General features: G+C 36.3%; 1 protein-coding gene, 1 long non-coding RNA gene and 1 pseudogene across 2 annotated transcripts; 1 reads left to right on the top strand and 2 right to left on the bottom strand.

The window, feature by feature from the left end:
- The first annotated feature begins 8,163 nt into the window (after positions 1-8,163).
- On the top strand, positions 8,164-9,304 carry LOC120208230 (annotated as a pseudogene).
- A 429-nt stretch (positions 9,305-9,733) lies between these two features.
- LOC120208241 lies at positions 9,734-22,630 on the bottom strand. Its single transcript, XR_005524294.1, has 3 exons — positions 22,620-22,630; positions 16,418-16,422; positions 9,734-9,820 (listed from the first exon to the last, which is right to left on the bottom strand). It is a non-coding gene; the product is annotated as an uncharacterized LOC120208241 (long non-coding RNA).
- Positions 10,300-12,924, bottom strand: LOC120208240. Its single transcript, XM_039207558.1, has 3 exons — positions 12,570-12,924; positions 11,205-11,869; positions 10,300-11,104 (listed from the first exon to the last, which is right to left on the bottom strand). The coding sequence occupies exons 2-3, from the start codon at positions 11,810-11,812 to the stop codon at positions 10,423-10,425; spliced, it is 1,290 nt and encodes a 429-aa protein (XP_039063489.1). The 5' UTR covers positions 11,813-11,869; positions 12,570-12,924; the 3' UTR covers positions 10,300-10,422.
- Positions 22,631-23,299: the final 669 nt, after the last annotated feature.

Here is a 23,299-nt window from a genome sequence, read left to right as displayed (position 1 = left end):
TGACCCACCAATTCTGATCTGATGAGGAGGAGCTCATCAAGTGAACCACAATTAGTTATGAATGTCAGTTGTACAAAATAAGTTTGTTAGAATTGTACTGAAGAATATAAGGAGAATATGTAATATAAACATTATATTCTGGCAATTGTAATGAAATATCATCATTTCTCTTAAATCTATTCTTTTAAATTTCACTAAATCCCTAAATTCTTTCTTGAATTCTCTAAGGTTCATAACAATTGGTAATCAGAGCTTAGCAAAGATCCATCGTCAAGCTAAGTAAGCAGAAGAAAATCCCACAGATGGGTGATAAGGTGGGTGATAAAGTGGAATCAACAACCAAAACAAGCAGTAATGAGGAGACTAAGAATGAAGTTCGGGTTCCTAAGGGTGGGAAGAACAAAAAGAAGAATGGGAAAACAGAATGAAGATGCTGGAGAGCAGGATGGATGAGACCTAAGGATATTTGCAGAAGATATTGAGTTGTGTGTCTAAAGTAAGTGAAGAACCTGAGCAGAATACTCCTGAAAGGGATGACCAGGTAATTGATACATCTTTACCTAAATTTGAAGGAAAAAAGCCTACGCAAGTGACAGTGATAAATGAGCATGAGAAATATTCCTTTTATCCTGAGGGTCCTGGAGTATTAGCTCTTAAACCAGAAGGCTACAAATCATCTATTTCCCTAACACAAAACCAAAAATTGAACTTAGGAGGAAATAATCATCAATCTGGAAGTACTTCACTCTCTAAAGATCCCTATTTGTATGAGAAAAGTGTACCAAATCAGTCTTTTACCCTAAGAACTAAGATAGAATTACAATGTTTGATGGTGATAACCCAAGGAGTTGGGTCAAAAAATGCCAAAAGTATTTTATCATTTTTGCAATTCCTGATGAACAGAAAATGGAAATAGCAGCAATGTATCTAACATGTAAGGCTGAAAATTGGTATGATGGGTATATTATGTAGAAAGGTCAAGTAAGTTGGCAGGAATTTATGGAGGATGTATGTAGCAGGTTCTGTGACAAGAACTACATTAATGTGATTAAGGAATTTAGTAAGCTTTTGCAGAAATCCATAGTGGAGACTTATCAAGAGAAGTTTGAGGAGCTCAAGCCAATTATGCTACAGCACAATTCTCATATGGGAGAAGAATATTTTGTATCTATGTTTTTGAGTGGATTGAAGGAGGAAATTAAGCATAGAGTGAGGATGCATGAACCTAAAAGTCTGGATGAAGCTTACAGGAAGGCCAGATTGTGTGAATTGGCATTGGAAATTGAAGGGAAAAAGAAGATGTCAGTGCTCAAGAATAATTATCAGGGAACACATCCTCAATCACAAAAGTTTGTAGGTGCATCAAATATTCAGAAGAATTCAACAATCAATTCTCCAAATAAACAGACTTTGATAGAGTATAGAAGAGCACATAATTTGTGTTTTAAGTATGGAGAAAAATTCACTCCTGGTCATCAATGTAAACTTAAACAGCTTAATATGATGGAGGAGGAAGAAAATATAGAGGGAGATGAGGAAGGAGCCAGAGAGGAAGAAACAGATGATAAGGAATAAGGGGCTTTGGAGATTTCTATTAATGCTCTTACTGGCAGTGTGGGACATAATACTCTAAGACTTCAGGGAGTTATTAAAGGAAAATCACTGAATATTTTGGTGGATAGTGGAAGCACACACAGTTTCATCAAGCCTAGATGGGCAAAGGAATGAGTGGAAATGGAACAAACTCATCCTCTAGCTATTACAGTTGCTAATGGAGAGAAATTATTCAGCACTGCCAAGAGTAACAAGCTGAGTTGGAAAATACAAGGAAATTCATTTGAGTATGATTTTAGAGTTCTGAATATGTGGTGAAGTGATATGGTGTTAGGAGTGGATTGATGAGTCAATATAGTCCAATTATTATGGATTTTAAAGAGATGACTATGGTTTTTAAAGTGGGAGAAAGGGAGATTAAATTGGAAGGAAAACAAAAAGGTTCTTACATGAAATGGATTTCAGAGTCTAAGCTGAAATAGATTATTGTTAAAGAACCAGAAGTGATAGGAGAAGCCTATTTTTTGAGTATGGAGGTAGTTGAATCCAAATTTCCAGAAGAATTACAACCCTTACTAGAGGAGTATCAAGATGTTTTTGAAGAACCTAAGAAAATTCCCCCTATTAGAATTCATGATCATGCAGTGATTCTTAAGGAATGAACTCAACCATTAAATCTTAGACCATACAGATTTCCACACCCACAGAAGGTAGAAATTGAAAAACAGATTAAAGAGATGTTGTTTGCTTCAATTATTCAAACCAGAAAGAGTCTTTTTGCTTCACTTTGTTTATTGGTAAAGAAGAATGATAGAATATGGAGAATGTGTGTGGACTATAGACAACTAAATGCTATGACAGTTAAGAACAAATTTCCAATTCCAGTAGTAGAAGACTTGTTGGATGAATTGGCAGAGGCTTCCTATTTTTTTAAAATAGATCTGAGATCAGGACATTGGCAGATAAGAGTTAAAGAAGAGGACATTCCCAAAATAGCATTCAGAACACATCATGGACATTATGAGTTCAAGGTAATGAACTTTGGTTTAACCAAAGCACCTACCACTTTTCAAGCACTAATGAATTACTTATTTGGTCCATATTTGAGGAAGTTTGTGTTAGTATTTTTTTGATGATAGTTTGGTGTACAGTCCTAATCTCTATGATCATAAACAACACTTGAAGGTGGTCTTGGAGATCTTGAGGAAAAATCAATTGCATGCAAAAAGAAATAAGTGTTTATTTGGATAGAACAAAGTGGAGTATTTGGGGTATGTAATAACAGCAGAAGGAATTTCCACTGATCCTATCAAGGTGGAAGCAATGCAAAAATGGCCATTTCCAAAGAATCTTAAGTCTTTGAAAGGCTTCCTAGGACTTACAGGATATTATAGGAAGTTTATTAAGGGGTATGGAGAACTCAGTAAACCATTGACAATTTTACTAAAAAATGGAGTTTTTAATTGGAATGATGAAGCAGAAGCAACTTTTAAGAAATTGAAGTAGTCTATGTGTGAAGCTCTTGTATTGGCTCTTCCAAATTTCAATAAGAAATTATGTTTGGAGACTGATGCAAGTCAACAAGGAATAGGGGCTGTTTTGACACAGGAAGGCAGACCATTAGCTTATTTGAGTAAGGCTTTGGGACCAAGGCATATGGAACTGTCTATTTATAAGAAGGAATATATAACCATACTCATGGTTTTATCTAAATGGAGACACTACCTAAGAAATGGTCTTTATATAATCAAAATAGACCATGAACCTTTAAAACATTTACTAAAGCAGAAATTGACCAATACAATTCAGAAAAAAAGGATTATCTAAATTGCTGGGTTTGGATTATGTTATACATTATAGGAAGGGCATATTGAATGTAGTGGCAGATGCTTTGTCAAGAAGATTTGAAGAAAGAAGGAGGTTAAAAAGGTTGAAGAAACAGGAGAGTGTATGTAGATGACTACCACTATACTGATTCCTGAGTGGGTAAAAGAAATTGAGGACAATTATAAGGGAGATATCTTAGCTCATAAATTTATTACAGGCTTAACCATTAACTCTAATATAGAGTATTATGATTGGAAGTTGGTTAAAGGAGTGCTAAGGTATAAGAACAAGGTTTTACATTGGGGAACATGGAAATTTAAGGAAGAAAATCATGGAGTGTTTGCATGATTCCCCTCAAGGAGGACATTCTGGAGTACAAGCAACATACCACAAAATTAAACTTTATTTCTATTGGAAAGGCTTGAAAAGTCAAGTTAAGTCTTATGTGAAGGAGTGTGAAGTATGCCAAAGAACAAAAGGGGAGAATGTGGCAATTCCAGGTTTGTTACAACCTATTGCTATTCCTAATTAGACATGAGAAGTTATTACTATGGATTTCATTAAAGGACTGCCACAGTCAATGAAATTCAATTGCATCTTGGTAATAGTGGATAAGTACTCTAAATATGGCCATTTTTTAGCCATATCTCATCCCTATACAGTGCTGAGATATCTAGGACCTATTTGGAGCAAGTATATAAATTCCATGGACCACCAAAGATAGCTATATCAGACAGAGACAAAACATTTACAAGCTTATTATGGAAATAATTAATGAAACAGCTTGGAACTATAACCTTTTCAGTACATCCTACCATCCAGAGACAGATGGGCAGACTGAAAGGTTAAACCAGTGTTTGGAACAATACTTGAGAAGTATGTGTTTCCTTAAACCTGATAATTGGGCAAAATATTTACCACTGGCTTAATGGTGGTATAATACTAATTATCATACAACCCTAGGAGTTACACCTTTTGAAGCCTTGTATGGATACAAGCCTCATATGATTAACTGGCAAACTGATACCAGTGCCAATGCAATACAGGAGATAATGGGGAAAGAGAACAGTTACACAGACTACTTAAGGAGAACTTAGCTAAGGCTCAACATCGAATGAAGCAAAATGCAGATAAACACATAAGTGATCGGGAATTTCAGGAAGGAGATAAGGTTTACCTTAAATTGCAGCCCTACAAGCAATCATCCGTAGCTGTTAGAAGAAACTTGTAGCAAAATTTTATGGACCCTACAAAATCCAGAAAAGAATTGGGTCAGTAGCGTATCAACTGGAATTGCCAACACATTCAAAAATCCACCCAGTTTTTCATGTGAGTTTACTGAAGAAGAAAGTGGGTGAAGGAACAATTACCTCTAAGAATCCTCCTGAACTTAGTGAGGATGGGTAGATGAAGGTTTATCCGGCCATCGTGCTTAACAAAAGGATAATGAAGAGACAGAACAAGGCAATCACACAACTACTGATCCAGTGGTCGAATTTGGGAGAAGAAAACGCCACTTGGGAGGATTATGCTGTGTTGAAATTCCAGTTTCCAGATTTTGATCCTTGAGGACAAGGATCAGGTGAAGGGGAGGGAAATGTTATGTGTGTGAAGAAAAAAGGGAAATTGTTAGGGATTTCTGTTGAGAAGCTAGGGATTGATCGTGGCAAATTTGGGGGAAATGAAATATTACTTGGAGCAGAAGAACCGAATGGCTATTTGGAGCAGAGGACCCGCGTAGTGATACCAACAAAGGATGGGCTGGAAATGAGGAAGAGTGGCCCAACAAGAAGTGACCCACCAATTTTGATTTGATGAGGAGGAGCCCAACACGTGAGCCACAATTAGTTATGAATGCCAGCTATACAGAATAAGTTTATTAGAATTGTACTGAAGAATATAAGGATAATATGTAATAGAAACATTCTATTCTGGCAATTTTAATGAAATATCATATTTTCTCTTAAATCTATTCTTCTAAATTTCTCTAAATCCCTAATTTCTTTCTTGAATTCTCTAAGGTGGCGTTTGGTTGGCATGAATCCCTTGGAATTAGTGGGAATTGGAATCTAATTCTACCACTTTCCCATGTTTGGTTCAAGTTTTCCAAGGGAATTGGAATTCCTCATGGCTTCAACTTTCCATCAAACGAGGGAAAGTGAATTCCATCCAAGAATGGATGGAATTCAATTCCCTAGTTGGGGGGAATTGAAATTTGAACATACTACCCTCATCAATCTTTTGGTAACTTATTCATATATTGAATAAAAATATTTTTTATTATTTCGGGTCGGGACGGGTTTCTAATTTTATTTTGGTCGGGTCGGGTCGGTTTTTTTAAGTGTGATATTCGGGTTGGGTCGAGTTCGGGTTTAGGGTGAAAAATACCCGACCCGAAAATATATATAATTTTACCTTATATATTTAGGAATAATTACAATAATACCCCTCTATATATAATTTTTTTTCAATTAAGTCACTGTTTTTATTGAATAAAAATAATTTTTTTATTATTTCGGGTCGGATTTCTAATTCATATATTCGGGTCGGGTGAAACTTTATTTTGTTCGGGTCGGGTCGGGTTTTTTAAGTGTGATATTCAGGTCGAGTCGGGTCAGGTTTTTTTAAGTGTGATATTCGGGTCGGGTTGGGTTTAGGGTGAAAAAATCGGACCCGACCTGAAAAAAATATATAATTTTACCTTATATATTTAAGAATATTACAATAATACCCCTCTATATATAATTTTTTCAATTAAGTCAATGTTTTTATTGAATAATTTTTTTTATTATTTCATGTCATGTCGGGTCGGGTTTCTAATTTATATATTGAATAAAAATAGTTTTTGGTAACTAATTAACATACTCCGATTGGAATGTATCGAAATATTGCTATATCTTTTGGTAACTTATTAACATATTTTGATTGCGTAACTTATGATGTTTATTAGCATGATTTTTATAATTTATTGAAATGAATAATCAATCAATAAAATGAAAATGTAATATTTTTTTAATTTTTATAATATATTACTACATGTAAGTGTTAAAACAAACTAAAATAAAGCAAAAAAACAAGAAGGGCAATTATGTCATTTTACATTATTGAAATCAAATTCATCTGACATGTCTGCGAACCAAACAAAATATGGAATTGGATTCCAATTCCATTTCCTGCCAACCAAACAGAATATGAAATTAGATTCCAATTCCTGACAGATTCCAATTCATTCACAGATTCCAATTCATTCACAGATTCCAATTCCCTCATAAACATTCTAGCGAACCAAACGCCACCTAAGGTTCATAACAAAATCCCTAGGTGGCGTTTGGTTCGCTGGATTCCCTTGGAATTAGGGGGAATTGGAATCTAATTCCACCACTTTCTCATGTTTGGTTCAAGTTTTCAAAGGGAGAATTGAAATCTAATTCCATCAAGGGAGAGAAAGTAAATAACATCTATAAAATGATAGAATTAAAATCCTTTGGAGGAGGGAATGTGAAATTTGACCATACTACCCTCATCAATCTTTTGATATTCAGGTCAGATTTTTTTAAAAAAATTCAGGATCGAGTCAGATTTTTTTTAAATTTCGGGTTTGGGTCGGGTCGGGTTTTCTAAGTTTGATATTCGGGTCGAGTCGGGTTTTTTAAGTGTGATATTCGGGTCGGGTTCGGGTTTAGGGTGAAAAATACCCGACCCAACCTGAAAAAAAAATAATTTTACCTTATATATTTAGGAATAATTACAATAATACCCCTCTATATATAATTTTTTTTCAATTAAGTCACTATTTTTATTGAATAAAAATATTTTTTTATTATTTCGGGTCGGGTTTCTAATTCATATATTCGGGTCGGGTCTGGAGAAACTTTATTTTAGTTGGGTTGGGTCTCAGGTGGAGGTTCCCTTGTTCTCGGGTCGGGTCGGGTGGACCAAAAACCCGACCCATGACCATCCCTAATTGGGATGATTTTAACTTATGATGTTTATTAGTATGATTTTTATAATTTATTGAAATGAATAATCAATCAATAAAATGAAAATTTAATATATTTTTAAAATTTTTATAATATATTGCTACATGTAAGTTATAAAACAAATTAAAATTAAGCAAAAAAACAATAAGGACAATTCTGTCATTTTACATTACTGAAATCAAATTCATCTGATATGTCTGCGAACCAAACAGAATATGAAATTGGATTCCAATTCAATTTCCTGCCAACCAAACAGCTTTCAGATTCTAATTCCTACAGATTTCAATTCCTTCATTCCAATTCTCTAAGAAACAATCCAGCGAATCAAACGCCACCATAGAGAATTTATGAAATTTATAATGATATGAATTGATTGGACAGTTCCATTAGTATGATTCATGTTGTTTGCGCTACGTAGAGTGATGGTAATGCAAATATAACACATGTTAGAGCCCTTATAACTTCAATACTTAAAAATCAGATAGCATAAATGAAAATGATTTTGAGGCTATATTATCCGAATAAAATTAAGGATAAATCACATGTTTAGTATCTAAATTATCAAATTTTTTTCATTTTTGTTCACTTAATTAATTTTTATTTCAAAATCATACCTAATGTTATGTTTTAATTTCATTTTGGTCACCCGAAACAAAAGTGATGATTTTGCCAAAACAATTGTTTAGTGATCAAAATAGGAAAGCACAATAGATTGGTGACTAACAGTGCAGTTTTTCCAAAGTATTATTTCTTTTTCCTTTTTTTCCCCTTTTTGGGGTTGTTGGGTTGGGGTGGGTGGGAGGCTTGTTTTAAATTTTGAAGCTTCATTTCACCTCCTAAATCCTCAGTCCCCTCGCATTCAGATCCGTCTCACTTCCAAAGGTATGTTTCTCTTCATTTATCTCAAACCCAGCTCTACAAACTTTAAACTAATTAATTACAATTTCCCGCTTCCTCAAATGATTTTCCCCGGAAAATCACAAAAAATCTGTTTGAATTCCGCAAGGAAAATGATAATACAAATGTGGGCTGCTGGTTAATTAGTATACTATTTATTGAACCTGAGGAATATGATCTTTTTTTTACAGGTCTGGCCATGGCAACAGTTAGAAATCTGAAAATCAAGACATCAAGTTGCAAACGAATTGTCAAAGAGCTTCACTCTTATGAGAAAGAGGTTGATCGAGAAGCTGCAAAAACAGATGACATGAAAGAGAAAGGAGCTGATCCTTACGACCTCAAGCAACAGGTATTATTACACCATTTTTTTATAACTCATTTTATTTTTCATTAGTTGGGTTATTTCACCTTGTGTCTATTTGTTTAGTGGCAAAATGTTTGTTTGGTATAAAATTTGTTTGGTTAATGAAGAAAGATTTAGACTTCTTCTTTTTTAAAAAAATAGCTTAGCTAAAAAGATTGATCCCCAAGTGTAAGTTTGGATCAGTCATTTTTTTATACCAATGCAGATTTTGTGAAAACAGTCCAACAATGGGGAATGTTCTATGATGAATTTATACAAACAACAGGAAAGCTTTCTTCTTTTAGAAAATAAGTCCATTTCTATTATATAAATTCTTACCTGCTTGGACAGGAAAATGTTCTGGCTGAATCTAGGATGATGATCCCCGATTGCCGTTAGCGGCTAGAGGCTTCACTGGCTGACCTTAAAGGGATTTTGGTATCGTTCATTAATTATTAATTAAGTACTATTATTTTGATTATCTCTCTTGCTTAATTCAATAACAATTTTTGAAGTTATTGTGCTTGCTTAATTCAATATCAATTTTGTCCTGACTGATTTTGGGATAAAATTGAGGTTGGAGAATGGTATTCAATTCCCAGTTTCATTTGTTATGTTTCAGTATTGGAGCTTGTTTTTGCACCAAAGGCTGGATGGTCTGGGGAATGAAACATGCTTTTCTACTCCATTGTTGAAATAGCTTTCGGTTCTTACTAAGATATGTCCCCATTGCTGTTCGTTACGGTTTTCCCTAAACCTTCTGCTCCCATAGAAAGATGCATTCTAAGTGATAACAAATTGATCGTGATTTTAGTTGAGGAAGTTAACCCCTATTTGTATAGCTTAACTTTGATATATTTTTCGTACTAGTAAGGTAATCAGAGCTCAAGTCTTCTTGTTGATTCATGACCGACTCCCAGATACTTTTGCACTAAATTGAAAAAGAGATTGAAGCGTTACTTTATTATGGGATTTTTTGGGGTTATAATCGTTGTCGTACTCAGTTGCTTTGGGATTTCCTAGTTTCCTATATAGATACCCATATTTATCAACTGGATGATCAAGTAAACAAATAAGTTTGATGAGTTACATATTTAATTCCAGGCTGAACTGGAAGAAGGAAACGGAAGTTGAGAAGTTGTTTCAGACAACAGAGGCTTAGTGGCAGCTTCTGTAAACGGCTCTTAATCGAAATGTTTGAGATATGGTCGTTGTACTGATTCTATTGCTACTCAAGTGGGGCGAATGAAATGCAGCTAAGATGATTTCCGTGGTCCGTATCTTGCCTGTTGTGTGTACTGAAAGGAATTATGCATATATAATCCCCACCAGTTACTTTGTTTTTCACATGTAGGAAAAGAAATATTTGGACAAAATTTGGAATTCTTAAATATTTGTTAGGTTTATGGTGACCATATTATAATATATTAAAAGTATTGGTAGATATTGAAATAATGCACGGAATGGCTCCGATAACGATACGAAATGGTATCAGAACAAAAACTATATGTTGTGTGATAGTACTTTGCATGAACAATCAATGGAACTACCGTCTCTTCCCTGCCCTCAATGGTTACGTATTTTGTCTCTTAAGTGATTAAAAGATGAATGATTAAATTTAAATCCCTATAATTAAGTGATATAATTTAGCCAAATGAGAAAAAACACATGGCACCGGTGACAGCGAAGGCGTTTGGATAGGCGTCTAAAAGCTAATTTATTAACCACAAGATGTTTACACAGTTCCAAATGTTACAGAAAAAAACACAAATATAGAACCATTCATTGCTTTCATGGACTTAAATCTTTCTTCCTTTTTCAAAAAGAATGGCGGGACCCTATCCTTATCTTTCTCCTGAAAGGCTTGCACGCCTCGATGCTGAGGTCAACTGCTGCTGCAAGCGCCATGAATATGGCCGCATCTTCCACACATGTTACATGCCGCATTGCCAGTTGCACTAGTGGCTTGCTACTCTTCCCTTCCCCTTGGACTCTGCAGCTCATCACGAAACCACCGGCTATCGGACTTAATGCAGAAAAGTCTCCACTGCTTTGTGGACTCGGTACCGGTGTAGGTCCCTGTCGCAGTTGTCGGTCAGTGTCGATGAAAAACTCCCCACCCTTTTCAGCACTGATGTATATCTCGGACATGAGAACCTCTGCTCCATCTTGGGCTTCAGACAGCAAGTGAAACCGGCAGCAGATAGTGTCCCTGATGCCACGCTCGCGCCATGCCTCGAGCTTTCCCCAAGGCATCCAGCTCTCTGGCCTGCAAACGTTGGGACGAACAATCAACCAAGCTCCTGGGTTGGACTTGGCAACCCAATCACAACCTGTTGATGGCACAAAAGGAGTGGTTATGAAGGCTGCCGCAACAGCTGAGCCAGAGAGATCGTGTATCTTCACCTTCCATCCTTTCCTCTCTCTTCTCTCCGTCTCTATGTCGGAACTCTCAGCAGAACCTGTCCAATAAGTGCCTAGAGGGTCCACCTTTGACACCCTACCATTTCAAAGAAACCATTAAGAGTTTCATTAACCGTAAACAAATGAATAGAAAGTAACAAAGAATCATATAAAGCAACTTAATAGTTTTGCAGCACCTGTCTCTACTAAATTCGCAACTAAAAATCGGTTGTTTGATGGAACCTTGAAGCTGTACTATCTGAGGACTAAGCATAGTTACATCTTCAAACTGAAAAACGTATCTCGGATCAGGATCTAGTTGTACTCTCAAATGAAGTTCAGCCCCTGGTTTTCCACTCTCATGCTTGTTTTTGCCAATGCCAATCCATCCATTGAAAAGAATCACTTGCTTCCCTTGACTCCATTCTGGACCCACCTCCAACTTAAATGTTCCGATCTGCTGTCTCTTGACTCCAACACCACAATGTGACCCCTTCCTCCCTGTGAAGACGGTGATCTCCAGACAAGCATGGGGGTTATAGAAACAGCCAGGGGTCAGTAAAGCCTTCACATCAGAGTCCTCTAGATAAAAGCTAGAGGCAATGTTGTGAATATCAAGTGTGGCCTCAGGTGAGGACACTAAGGGGATTGATGTAGTTTGCACAGGGAAACCTCGGAGTCGTATCTCACATGAACACGGGGAAGAGAATGCATGAATTCCAGCCTTTGAAGAATTCAGGGCTGATCCAGGAATCCTCAGACCCAGAGAGCCAATAGACAACCTGATGAAAGCCTGAGGATCCATTATTGTCACAAATATTTCCCCATTGTACAAAAAGCTTTAAGTTATGGCAACTCAAACCTGTCATTTCAGCAGGAAAGTGAAGATTAGATCACAAAAACAAATTGAGTCACATGTTGTGGCAAACTTGTTGATGTTATACACAGCAATAAGTAAAAGCAAATGCGTAGAAACAGTGAATGAAAGAAGCCAGCCATCTATGATCGAATTTCGTAACTGAATTTCCATTGATCATTCTATCATCACGAAACCGATAACATAAATTGAAAAACCCAGCAGATTCTTCTCTAAATATTCACTATATACTTAGCTATTCAATCTGGCTTAAGTTATAAGCCAATTGACCTTTACCTAAATCAAAAGTTGACATAATTAAGGTTCCATGAGAAAGACTATATAGTTCAATAAAACCCCAACTTTCAAACAAGAACCATACAGCTTAGGATTCAAACTTCTTATCATTTAACATGCTTTTTCCATCAACCAACCCAAGAAAAAGCCTTGTAACTTGAACTCTAATGGAAAACCAACCAAGAATTCTCACTTAAAAGTGGAATATCCATATTGAATTTCACCTAATATTTGTTGGTTACTTGCAAACCAAACAAAAACACATTAATGCCCAACTAAAAATCTGCAGCCAACCAACTGAACGAAATTCAAATTCATTTAAATAACACATACACATAAAGCTAAGTAGAAAAACAAGAAGGAAAAAAAAGAGAAGTTCAATTAAAATTTTAAAAAAAAAGGAACCCACCTTTGAATGAAGCTTTTTCTTCTTACAAAAGCCGAAGGAAACAAAATTCCTAGAAAGAAAAACTTATCAAAACATCATTCCCAAAAAATAAAAACCTCTCTCTGGGTGTTCTTTTTACTCCAAAAAAATGATTTTCTTGGAATGTAATCAGTGACCAGAGTTCAAAGTTAAAAAGGAAGGAGATGGAACCAAAGAGGCTTTTAAAGAGGTCGAAGACAATCTGGGTTTTCACGTAAGACTCTTTCACAGATCACGAGGAAGCTCTCTTCTCTTTTTTCTGTTTTATTTTTATTCCATTTATGAACTTCTTTGTTTACTCTAAAAATTATGGGAATTAAATAATTAAAAGAAGCCTATTTTTTCCCCTGTATAATCGTCAAGAAATAAAGGCATAAAGTAAAGAATTTGTCTTTTTCCAACCAATGGCGGAATGCAAGAGAAATTAATTTATGGAAAAAAAATCAAATAAAAATAGAAGAGAGAGAGGGAGAGAGGACGTGAATACAGCTGTAATCAACGCATGGGCTTGGTAGATTTGCAATCGTTTTCGGACACATGTGCCGGACTTCAACATCTCCTTTTATTTATTCATTTAAGGCTTATATTTTTATATACATAGTATCTCCATTATAGAATGTGAATTATAAACCGTTAGTTCGTTAAGTTATTTAATTATTAAAAGTTAAAAATGATCTTTTAATTATAGATTATTATTTTATTAAATTCTCTAACTATAAAAAGTTATTAAATGATCATCTGAGTTTAATGTTTATATGTTGAATGCAATATTATAAAATATGATCTTAGAATCGTTTAAGCTGTATTTTATGAATCAAGTCTCTATTTTCATTATGCCATCGAGTTACTGCTTGAAACATTATGATGTCGAGCCAATGCTTGAAAGCAACGATGGTGCTAGTAGACATCATTGAATTATGATTTTATTATATCTCAGTCAGCAGGTTAACGTCAAGCTCAGATGATCATTAACTTTTAACAGAAAATGACAATTTTGAAACATATGAATAGTCAGATGACTATTTTGTAACTTTTAATAGTCGAGAGACTAAAAAAATAACATCCTGTAATTATAGGATAATTTTATAACTTTTAATATTTAAGAGAATCAATAAAATAATACACTATAATTGGGTACCATTATATACTTTACCTTAAAACTATCTTATAGTATTCAAAAAATTAATATTTAATTTGATATTTATAATATTTATCTGATACCATTAAGTGCCATGCTCATTTGAACTCAATTAAGGAAGAATGGATATTGGAAAGAAAAATAGAGATTTAGGAGTTGCTTGTTTGCCTCTTAATGGAATCATTCAGCGCTGAATGTTGAACCGTTCAGCATTCAGCGCATTTGTTTCGCACATCTGAATGATTCAGTGCTGACTGATTCAACGAAACAGTGTTGAATGATTCAGCACAGAAGTACATTCTGAATCATTCAGAGTCAATTATCAAATAACATGTCACATTCAGAGCTAAACGATTCAGAGCCTCTGAATCATTCAGTATTTGAATCATTCAACGCTTAATCATTCTGAAGTAAACAAACATCCCCTTAGAGATTATATCAATTTAATTAAGAAAATAGAGACTTTTATACACTACGGATGAAAATCATCAGCCGTTAAATTCAACTTTGAAAAATTACCTTCGATAGCTGGTGACTTAACTTCAAATTCTTGATATTTTTAAGATCAAATTAGAAATTAAAAATAAAGAGACCAAAATAACAATTTATAAAATACGAGTATAACAAAATGAAATGATAAATTTAAAGAAGTTGCCTTCATTTTATTGCTAAATTGATGAGAATGTTTTTCATCTTTTGAGTCTTTTCATATACTGCTTAGAAATACTATAAATAGGTACATTTGGGATCATTTGTAGACACATTTGAATATATAAAACATCTTTGAGAGGTTGCTTTCATTCTTGTTCTCTTGTAGAACTTTATCGGCTTCAAGATAGTCTTGTAGTCTTCATCCATTTCCTTTTGTTATAGTGTTGGTTCTTAGCTCATCTATAGCTAGTGGGTCGCGTTTCATATCCTACCACTTCGTTTCCACCTTTAATATATTGCTGGTTTCTAACTCTTATATAGTTAGAGGGTAACAATCCATTTCCTTGAGATTCTTCATACTATGCACCGACTCCCTACTATATTCATCAACCTTTTCATCCTTTATTTTCCTTAATCACAACATCACTCTTCCTACGCTGCTAATCCATTTCAACATATTTTTCTTCTTTCCATTTCCATATTTTATTTATCTATTTCTATTTTACAACGTTGTTTGCAAATTTCAGATTACATTCAAAGTACTGTGGAGTTCTTACTAGAATCACGATCGGGCATTCACATATATGAATCGAAACATATAATCGAGATCATATCACGTGGCTACATCAATTTCTCAGATAAGATTTAATCGTTCACAAAAAAATATCTCACCCAAACGATCATCATCAAACTCTTAGGTAGACGGATTGGTTACACTGTGTTTTGGAACAAACTTCACGATCTAAGGAAACCCTCTCTACCCCTTCGAATAATGGACATAGAAAATGACTATTACCTATTCCCTTTCTGCACCAAATTGGATAACTTGAAGGTTCTCTCTGATGGCCCATGGATGATATTTGGCCATTACTTAATCGTCGAATCTTGTTTGCCTGAAGTCACTGCTTCACAACCTTTTCCCAACCATGTTATTTCCTGGATCCGTCTCCCCAGGCTTTTTTTTTTTTTTACTTTCTACAAACAAAATCGTTGAAATTGGTGAATTCATCGGGTAGGTGATCAAGATAGACTACCAAACGGAGAGTAGTTATCGTGGTCGCTTCACTCGTATGGTCGTTAATCTCGATCTTGGTAAGCCATTCGTTTCCAAACTCTTGATAAATGGTAGAATACAAATTGTTGAATACGAACCCTTCCCATTATCTGTTTTGAATGTGGCAAATACAACCACAAAGGATCTTTGTCCCACGATCATGAAAAATTCTTCCCTGGATTTTCCCCAAACCTTATCCCAGGACCAGCTCAGACTCCTTTGGTCCCTTGATGTTTGTAGAACGTAGGCAACAAAAACAAACTCTTAATTCCCTCGGTAGCGACACTGATCCTAAATCTATTCCGCTATCTGGTTATAGATTTAATCCTATATACGACACTCCTAAAGACGAACCCCACACCTCTACTACCGCCCTCTATATCTTAGGTCCCTCGAATCCTCTGCCTCTTTATGTCCTGTTACTCGCCCCAAATCCCATGATAACAACAAAGGTAAAGCTACATTTGAAACCCACCGTGCTCCCGATTCCCAAGGATCTATCCCAAATCGTAAGCTCCTCATGATCCTCATGAAAACCCCTACTCCGAAAACCACCTCTGGACCATCCCGAAACACCCACCCATGCTGACTTCTCTGCACTCCTAAACCCTGCTGGTCATGTCATCATCCTCAATACTGTTAAACAAGCAGCCAATATTGTTCAAGAAAATGACGACGCCAATGGCCCACCCGGCCTCCAATTTGGTAAATACTCGACCCCTACCAAGTTGTCTGATATTGCCCCCAAATGCTGAAGGCACTCTTCCCCAAAATTCTCGTATACCCTATAAGGATCTCTCTCCTATGGACGTTAAGAATGAACCATATGTTGTTGTTGACCCTGAGAATAACTATGATTATAACACAATTTCTTCGATGATTGAGTGATTTTGCTCTCCCGCCCTTCCTTTTTTTTAATGATGATTAAAATCCTATCTTGGAATATTCAAGGCGATAGTGATATGAAATTTGTCATCGTCGCTAAACAATTTCTTAGGAATAATAATCCTAATATTATCGGTTTTGTCGAGCCTAGGATCAGTGGCTACCATGGTTCTGACTACACTTGGAATTGTGGCAGTAATTATGCCCGTCTTTATCATTTTCTTTGTAACTCCCTTTGGGATAAACTCTTCCCTGAGTCTATTGTTTCTCACCTCCTCATTGTTAGTTCCGATTATAGGCCCCTCCTCCTGTGCGTTTGCCACCAAACCAAATCCTCATTTGTGAGACAATTTTGCTATTTCCCAGGTTGGCTCTCCCATGACGACTTCAACATAATGGGGAATGACTATTGGAAGTCCTCTCATTCCATGTTTGAGACCATCTCTAACTTTACAGCCGCCACTAAATCCTGGAATATCTCCACCTTTGGTTACATTAACACCAAAAAAAGGGCATCATGGTTCATCTTATAGGTGAGCAAATAGCCCTCTAATATCAGTCTTCTAGTTTCCTTGTCAATCTTGAGATTGAGCTCCAAACTGAACTTGAGAATGTACTCGATAAGGAATAGATCTTATGGCAGTAGAAACCTCGTTCTGACTGGATTACTTTTGGTGATCGAAACACTAAATAATTTCACCAGAAAGCCAAGTCTCACACACATCGTAACAATATCTCTCCCCTCAATCTTCACAACGGTGATTGGCGCAATGACAATGACACCCTTAAGAATGAGGTTATTCACTTTTTGAAAAGCCCCTATTCCTCCCCTGACCGTTCCACTAGAACTTATCCTCTTTTTGGCCACTTCCCTAAGATTCCTGATCTCTCTCTGGCTTCTCTTGATGAAACCTCCTCTGAAATCAAAATCAAAGACACTCATTTTACATAGCTATACTCAAATCTCCTAGGACTGATGATCATCACGTAGAGTTCTTCCAAAAAAAGTGGGACATTGTTGGTGTCGATGTTTGTGACATGCTTCATTCAATCTTCAATATAATCTTATTGACCCATCTCTCAATTTTCACCACATCAAATTTTGTTTGATCTTGTATAAGCTTGTCACCAAAATTATTGTGTGCCCTCTCAAGAACATTATGCCCCCTCCTCATCTACCATGCCCTAACCAATTTCTTCGTTGACATGTCCATCGATGAGAATATCATTCTTAACCAAGAAATCATGCATTCTACGCGTAACAAAAGGATGAAACAAGGATAGATGGTGATAACTCTATAGAAAGGCCATATTTAGGGTATTTTCACTTAAGTTATTGATTGTCTAAGAGCTTTTATAGGATCATATAGATGCATTTAGGATCATATAGTTGCATTGGTGGAAATATATTTTGCCGTGGTATTTTATTTTGTGAATGGTGTTGCGTTATGGGGAAGGTGTTTTGTCTGATGATGTGCAGGATTTGGGAGTAAGGATAAGCAAGGAGAATTGTTGTGACATGCTCGGAATACTGAGCAGAATGCAAATGCCAACTCGAACAACATTTTGGAAGCGAAAAAAATGAAATAAGATATTTTCAAGAGCCAGCTGTCCTTGTCTTCACGTGCCTTCAGCTTCCAGACACTTAGGAGGGAGCATCTACTAGAATAGACCACCCTCAGCTGACCAGGAGGGGACCACTGCCAGCTCTGCTACACCCCCTCATGTGAAGGAAACCAACTCATGGTATCCTAGGAATTTTAACATAATTTCCTAGGTTTATTCCCCACTATAAATACGAGAGGAAGCCACCAGACTTAGAGACTCCTTTTCACTCCGTTTTGAGCTTAGTTTTAAAAGAGAAAAGGTCTATCATTTTTCTCATCAATCGTTTTTACCATGGTATTCCTCAATTAACAAGCTAGAGGGAGTGGAGAGCTAGGCGTCCGAGAGGAGCTAGCGAGCTAGGAAAATTTGTGGTGGCTGAGGGGAGCTCAGGTAGTGCACGTCGAAGGCTTTTCCTTCATCCCTTTGTTGTTTGCTTTCAATTATTTTAGTTGGGTTGTATGGAACAAATTAATTTCATGCCTTGTTGCTTGGAATATTCGAAGCCCACCATGAACTTGTCTTATTTGGTGGGACTTCATTATGGATTCTTAAGTTCTATTTTAATGGATGGTTATTTTTGTATGCTATTATTTGTTTTTCTTATTATGCTTAATTCCTTAAGGTTGAAGGAGCTATGAGAGTAGCCATTCCTTAGGAGAATGCTTAGTGTTCGAGATAATGACTAAGTAACATATCTTTAGTGTTTGAGAGAAACCAGGGAGGATTCATATAAGCAAGGGGTTCTAGATAGTAAATAGGCCAATCCAACCTTAGAAATAAAGCTAAGATTTTGATCGACTAAAAGGAGTAGTGCTTGGTCGAGAGGTTAGATGCTAGTTATAACGCTGAATGGTATTGCCGTGACATAATCTGATGATCTGAACCAATATGATTTTGTACCTGCTAATGCAGAGAGTTATTGCCAAGGTATCTTCAACCTGTCGAGTCCCTTAACTAGAGATAGTATAGGGAACTTTTAGTAAACTCTGTCGGGAAAGTAAGGAATAGAAGTAAGACTAACCTGAGAAATTAAACTTAAGCTTCTTAAGTGACTCCTATCAATCATTCCCATAATAGCTTGTTGTGTAAGGAGTCTAGAGTCATTTTAATCAAATCATGTGTTACATTTCGTTTTTCTTTTACATTTTGAATTGATTTCACTACACTCAATTTACTTTTGCCAAGACATTTCTATCCATTTTTTCACAACATCTCCATTTGCTACCACATTACATTACACCATCAGTCCATTTCCACCAACATCCATTTCATTTTTCCATAACATTATCATTTGTACATACCATCACTAATTATACTTAGGTAAAATAGATAACTGCTTTGGTTGAACTTATAAGTTTCCTCCAATCCATGTGGATACAATACTCACTCATTGCTATATTACTTGTTTGATTATGTATACTTGTACATATTTCATGACCATATTTAGTAGTCACAATTCACGAACAAGTTTTTGGCGCCGTTTCCATAGATTGCCAACTGGAAGTTAATTAGTTTTGTCATAGCATTTTTTTTTACTTTTTCATTTTTTTAGTTTTACTTGTTATTTTCCTTGTCTTTTTCAGGTTTTTCTTGGTGTATGACCAGACAACACTCTGACGAGCCATTAGAACCAATTAAACCTGAGATTGAGAGGTTGTATAGGCAAAGAAGGCGTGCTCAATGTTCAAACATGTATCAATTAGAAATCAAGCAATTGATCATGAGGAAGATCAGAATACCAAGGCAATTCCGAATGTTGGGAATGCAACCAGACCTCGTGCCATTCATGATCACTTAAATCTTATCTTGAACGACTTAAATCTTGGAATTATGGCACCAGAGATTTAGACAACCTATTTTGAGCTAAAACTTGTCATGTTCAATATGCTAAATTCTATAGGGAAATTTGGGGGCATGCCAAATGAAGATGCCGTGCAACATATTCGTAACTTCTTAGAGGTGTGCGATTCTTTGTGACAACAAGGAGTGTACTGAGATGTATTATAGTTAAAGCTATTTCCATATTCTCTGTGTGATTGAGCAAGGGCTTGGTTGAGTGGTGTTCCAGCGGGTTTGATGGAGTCTTGGACTGATATGTGCAAAAGTTTTTTGATGCAGTATAATCCGCCAACATGAACACCCAACTGAGGAACTACACTATTTCTTTTCATCAAGCTAATGATAAATCAATATATGAATACTGAGATCAGTATAAAGGATTGCTTCGTAAATGTTCAAATCATGGTTTTCAAGATTGGACTCAAGTAGTAATGTTCTATAATGGAGTAAATGCGCCCAGGATGATGATGCTAGATGCCTCGACAAATGAGACATTACTCGGTAAATCACCTGCAGAGGCATTCAACATTATGGATAGGATTTCCAACAATGATTATCAATTCCCATCTACATGGCTTGGAATTGAGTGAAAATCACATGGGGTATTAGAGTTAGATACTAATGATTTTATATCCGCCCAAATTGTTGCCATCACCAATATGTTGAAGAATTTGCAAAGACCAAGTGAGGTGAAGGAAGTAAAGGCAGCCAATTCAGCATGTTTATTATGCCATGACAATCACCATTAGAGCTAGTATCTGACCAATCAGGAATCCATCAACTATGTAGGAAACTATAATCGAGGCAATAAGAACCCCTATTCTAACATCTATAATCTTGGATGGTGTCAACATCCAAACCTTTTTATGGGGAAATCAAGGAACCAACAATATTAATCAACCCGCGAGGCAACATAATTTCAATGACTCCTAAGGTTTTCAAACGAATATTCCATGGCTTAATTCAAACAAGGGAGTACCATCTTCATCCAACAAGAGTTATTCGGATGCCACAATGCAAGATTTTATAGCAACCACGAAGACCATGCTGCAAGACCATGCGACCTTCATAAAAAACCAAGGAGCTTTGCTTCAAAGCCATAACTTATCTTTGAGGGTGTTGGAGAGTCAGGTTGGTCAAATTACCGCATCATTACAAGAACATCAACCAGGTCGTCTGTCGAGTGGCACTGAAGTAATTACACCTCATGGCAAAGAGCAATACAGTGTAGTCACTCTGTGGAGTGGCACCCGAATCAGTGTGCAAGACAAGTTTGAGAGAAGAAAGATGAAAGATTTACCCCTATCACTGTGGCGACTGAGAATGAAGTATTAGAAGAGACACAAGTGGAAGAGGATAAGGATGAGGGTTCATCTAGTAAAGCAACTGAGGGAGAAAACAAAAATGCCACGACAAATGATGTTCCCATCCCTTCATTAGATGAAGTCAAACCCCCACCTCATTTCTTACAAAAACTGAAGAAGCATAATGATGACATTCAATCCAAGAAGTTTGCCGACATTCTGAACCAACTCCATATCAATGTTCGTTTTTTGAAGCTATAGAACAAATGCCGACATATGCTAAATTCCTCAAAGAGATTGTTACCAAGAAAAGAAAAGTTGAGAAATACGAGATTGTTGCTACAGCAAAAGCATACTGCTATGCCTTAAGCAAGCTGCCGCCAAAAAGACAAGATCCAGGCAACTTTATCATTCCATGTTCGATAGGAGAAAATTATCTTGGAAAAGCACTATGTGACCTTGTCTCAATCGTGAACATAATGCCTAAGTTAGTCTTCATGAAACTTGGAATAGGAAATGCAAGACCCACCTCTGTTATCTTGCAATTAGTCGACAACTCCCATATTCATACCGAGGGGTTAGTCGAGGATGTCATTGTAAGGTGGACAAATTTGTGTTTTCAGTAAACTTCCTTATACTGGATTGTGAGGTTGATGCCACAACACCCATAATCTTGGGGAGACTCTTCCTAGCTAATGGCATATTCTTATCGATTGTGAAAAGGGTAAACTCACCATGAGAGTGGCTAACCAATGTATCACCGTTAATGTTTTTCGAACTCTCAAGTACATGGATGAATCTAAAGAATGTCAGAGTATTTTCGAAGTGGATTCATTGATATAAGAAGAAGTTGATCAATTTTGCCATAACAATTTCATTCAGCTGGAAAATTATGAGAGGCTTAATGAAGAAGAAAGTACCGAGCAACCCAATGACTTTTATTTAGAGGTGCATCAGACTATCTTTCTCATAGCTAGCCCATATACACGCATTGAACCTCTTGATTTCGATGAGTTTGTTCCTCCTAAGCCTTCATTACAATGTACACCTACCTTAGTGTTAACTCCGTAAAAAGACTTAATTTATAGTCTTTTCACTTAAGTTATTGCTCGTCTAAACAAAGTATGCATACATTTTAGTTGTATATAGGTTATATTAGCTTGTGGTGGGTAAATTTTGTTTAGGCAAGATTTATTTGATTTAACTGATGCTGCTGAGGAGAAAGGGTTGTTCGGATTGTGTTTGTGCAGGAAACCTACAGAGGAAGAACGTTTCAGTCGTGACAACATAAATTTGCAAATGTCAACGGAACATATGAGAACGCGAGGAGCATATTTATCTCACCGAGGCAAGGTTTATCTAAAGAAGTCTAAAGCAGGTGCGATGAAACCGCCTATGTCACAATCCAGCTGGATGACCTACTTCACGTGCAAGCAAGCCTTAATTATTCTGACAACTGCCTTTCTTTTTTAAGTCTGAACATTTACGGATATTTAAGAAAACTCCAAAAAACATGCAAACCCTAGGAAATTTTTCCTTATAAATAACCAGACGTAGCCGCTAAAGAGAAGAGGCAAGGAATAATAGAGAAGAGCTTTACTCAAGGCGTGAGCAAGTAACTGCAGTGCTTCTTCACCGTCTACCCACCGACCTTCCTAGGTGTCCTCCATAACCAGACGTTAGCAGAGAAGTGATCAAGCCTCGAGAGAGGGTGATCACCAAGGCAGGCATAGTGCTGATCAGAATCGTCGTGATAGAGCCCCCAGTTTTGGGAGTCATTCTTCTTTTTTTAACTCTTTATCTATTTGGGGTTGTATTAAACGTTGAGAGGTATTGCTACAATAACAGTTTGACAAACCAAGGGTTATAGTTAATGCTGAGTAGTTCTGACATAGCAACCGTCTAAGAATACCTAGTAATCATGTCGGACAGCTTAGTAAGTCATAATAATTCATTCTGAACTTAGAAAACTACCCCGAAACCACTCATTATTTTCCAAAGAAATAAGTACCCAACCTCTTCTTCTTCATCGTGCCTCGTTCTCTCTTTAATGAACAAGAAAAATATTTCTCAACAAAATTCCTCCCCATTTCCACCACTGATTTCAACCAAGAATGATGGTAAGAACAAGGAAAGCCCCAGTCCCAACACACATTTTTGAACGATTCCAAACTACCGAAGCAGAAGCACGTTTCAAAATCTTTCAGAAACGTCAAGTATATTTGGAAGATTG

Source organism: Hibiscus syriacus, unplaced genomic scaffold (genome assembly GCF_006381635.1).
Source record: "Hibiscus syriacus cultivar Baekdansim isolate YM2019G1 unplaced genomic scaffold, ASM638163v2 tig00016066_pilon, whole genome shotgun sequence".
NCBI lineage: Eukaryota > Viridiplantae > Streptophyta > Magnoliopsida > Malvales > Malvaceae > Hibiscus > Hibiscus syriacus.
This window is presented reverse-complemented; position numbering and strand designations above follow the sequence as displayed.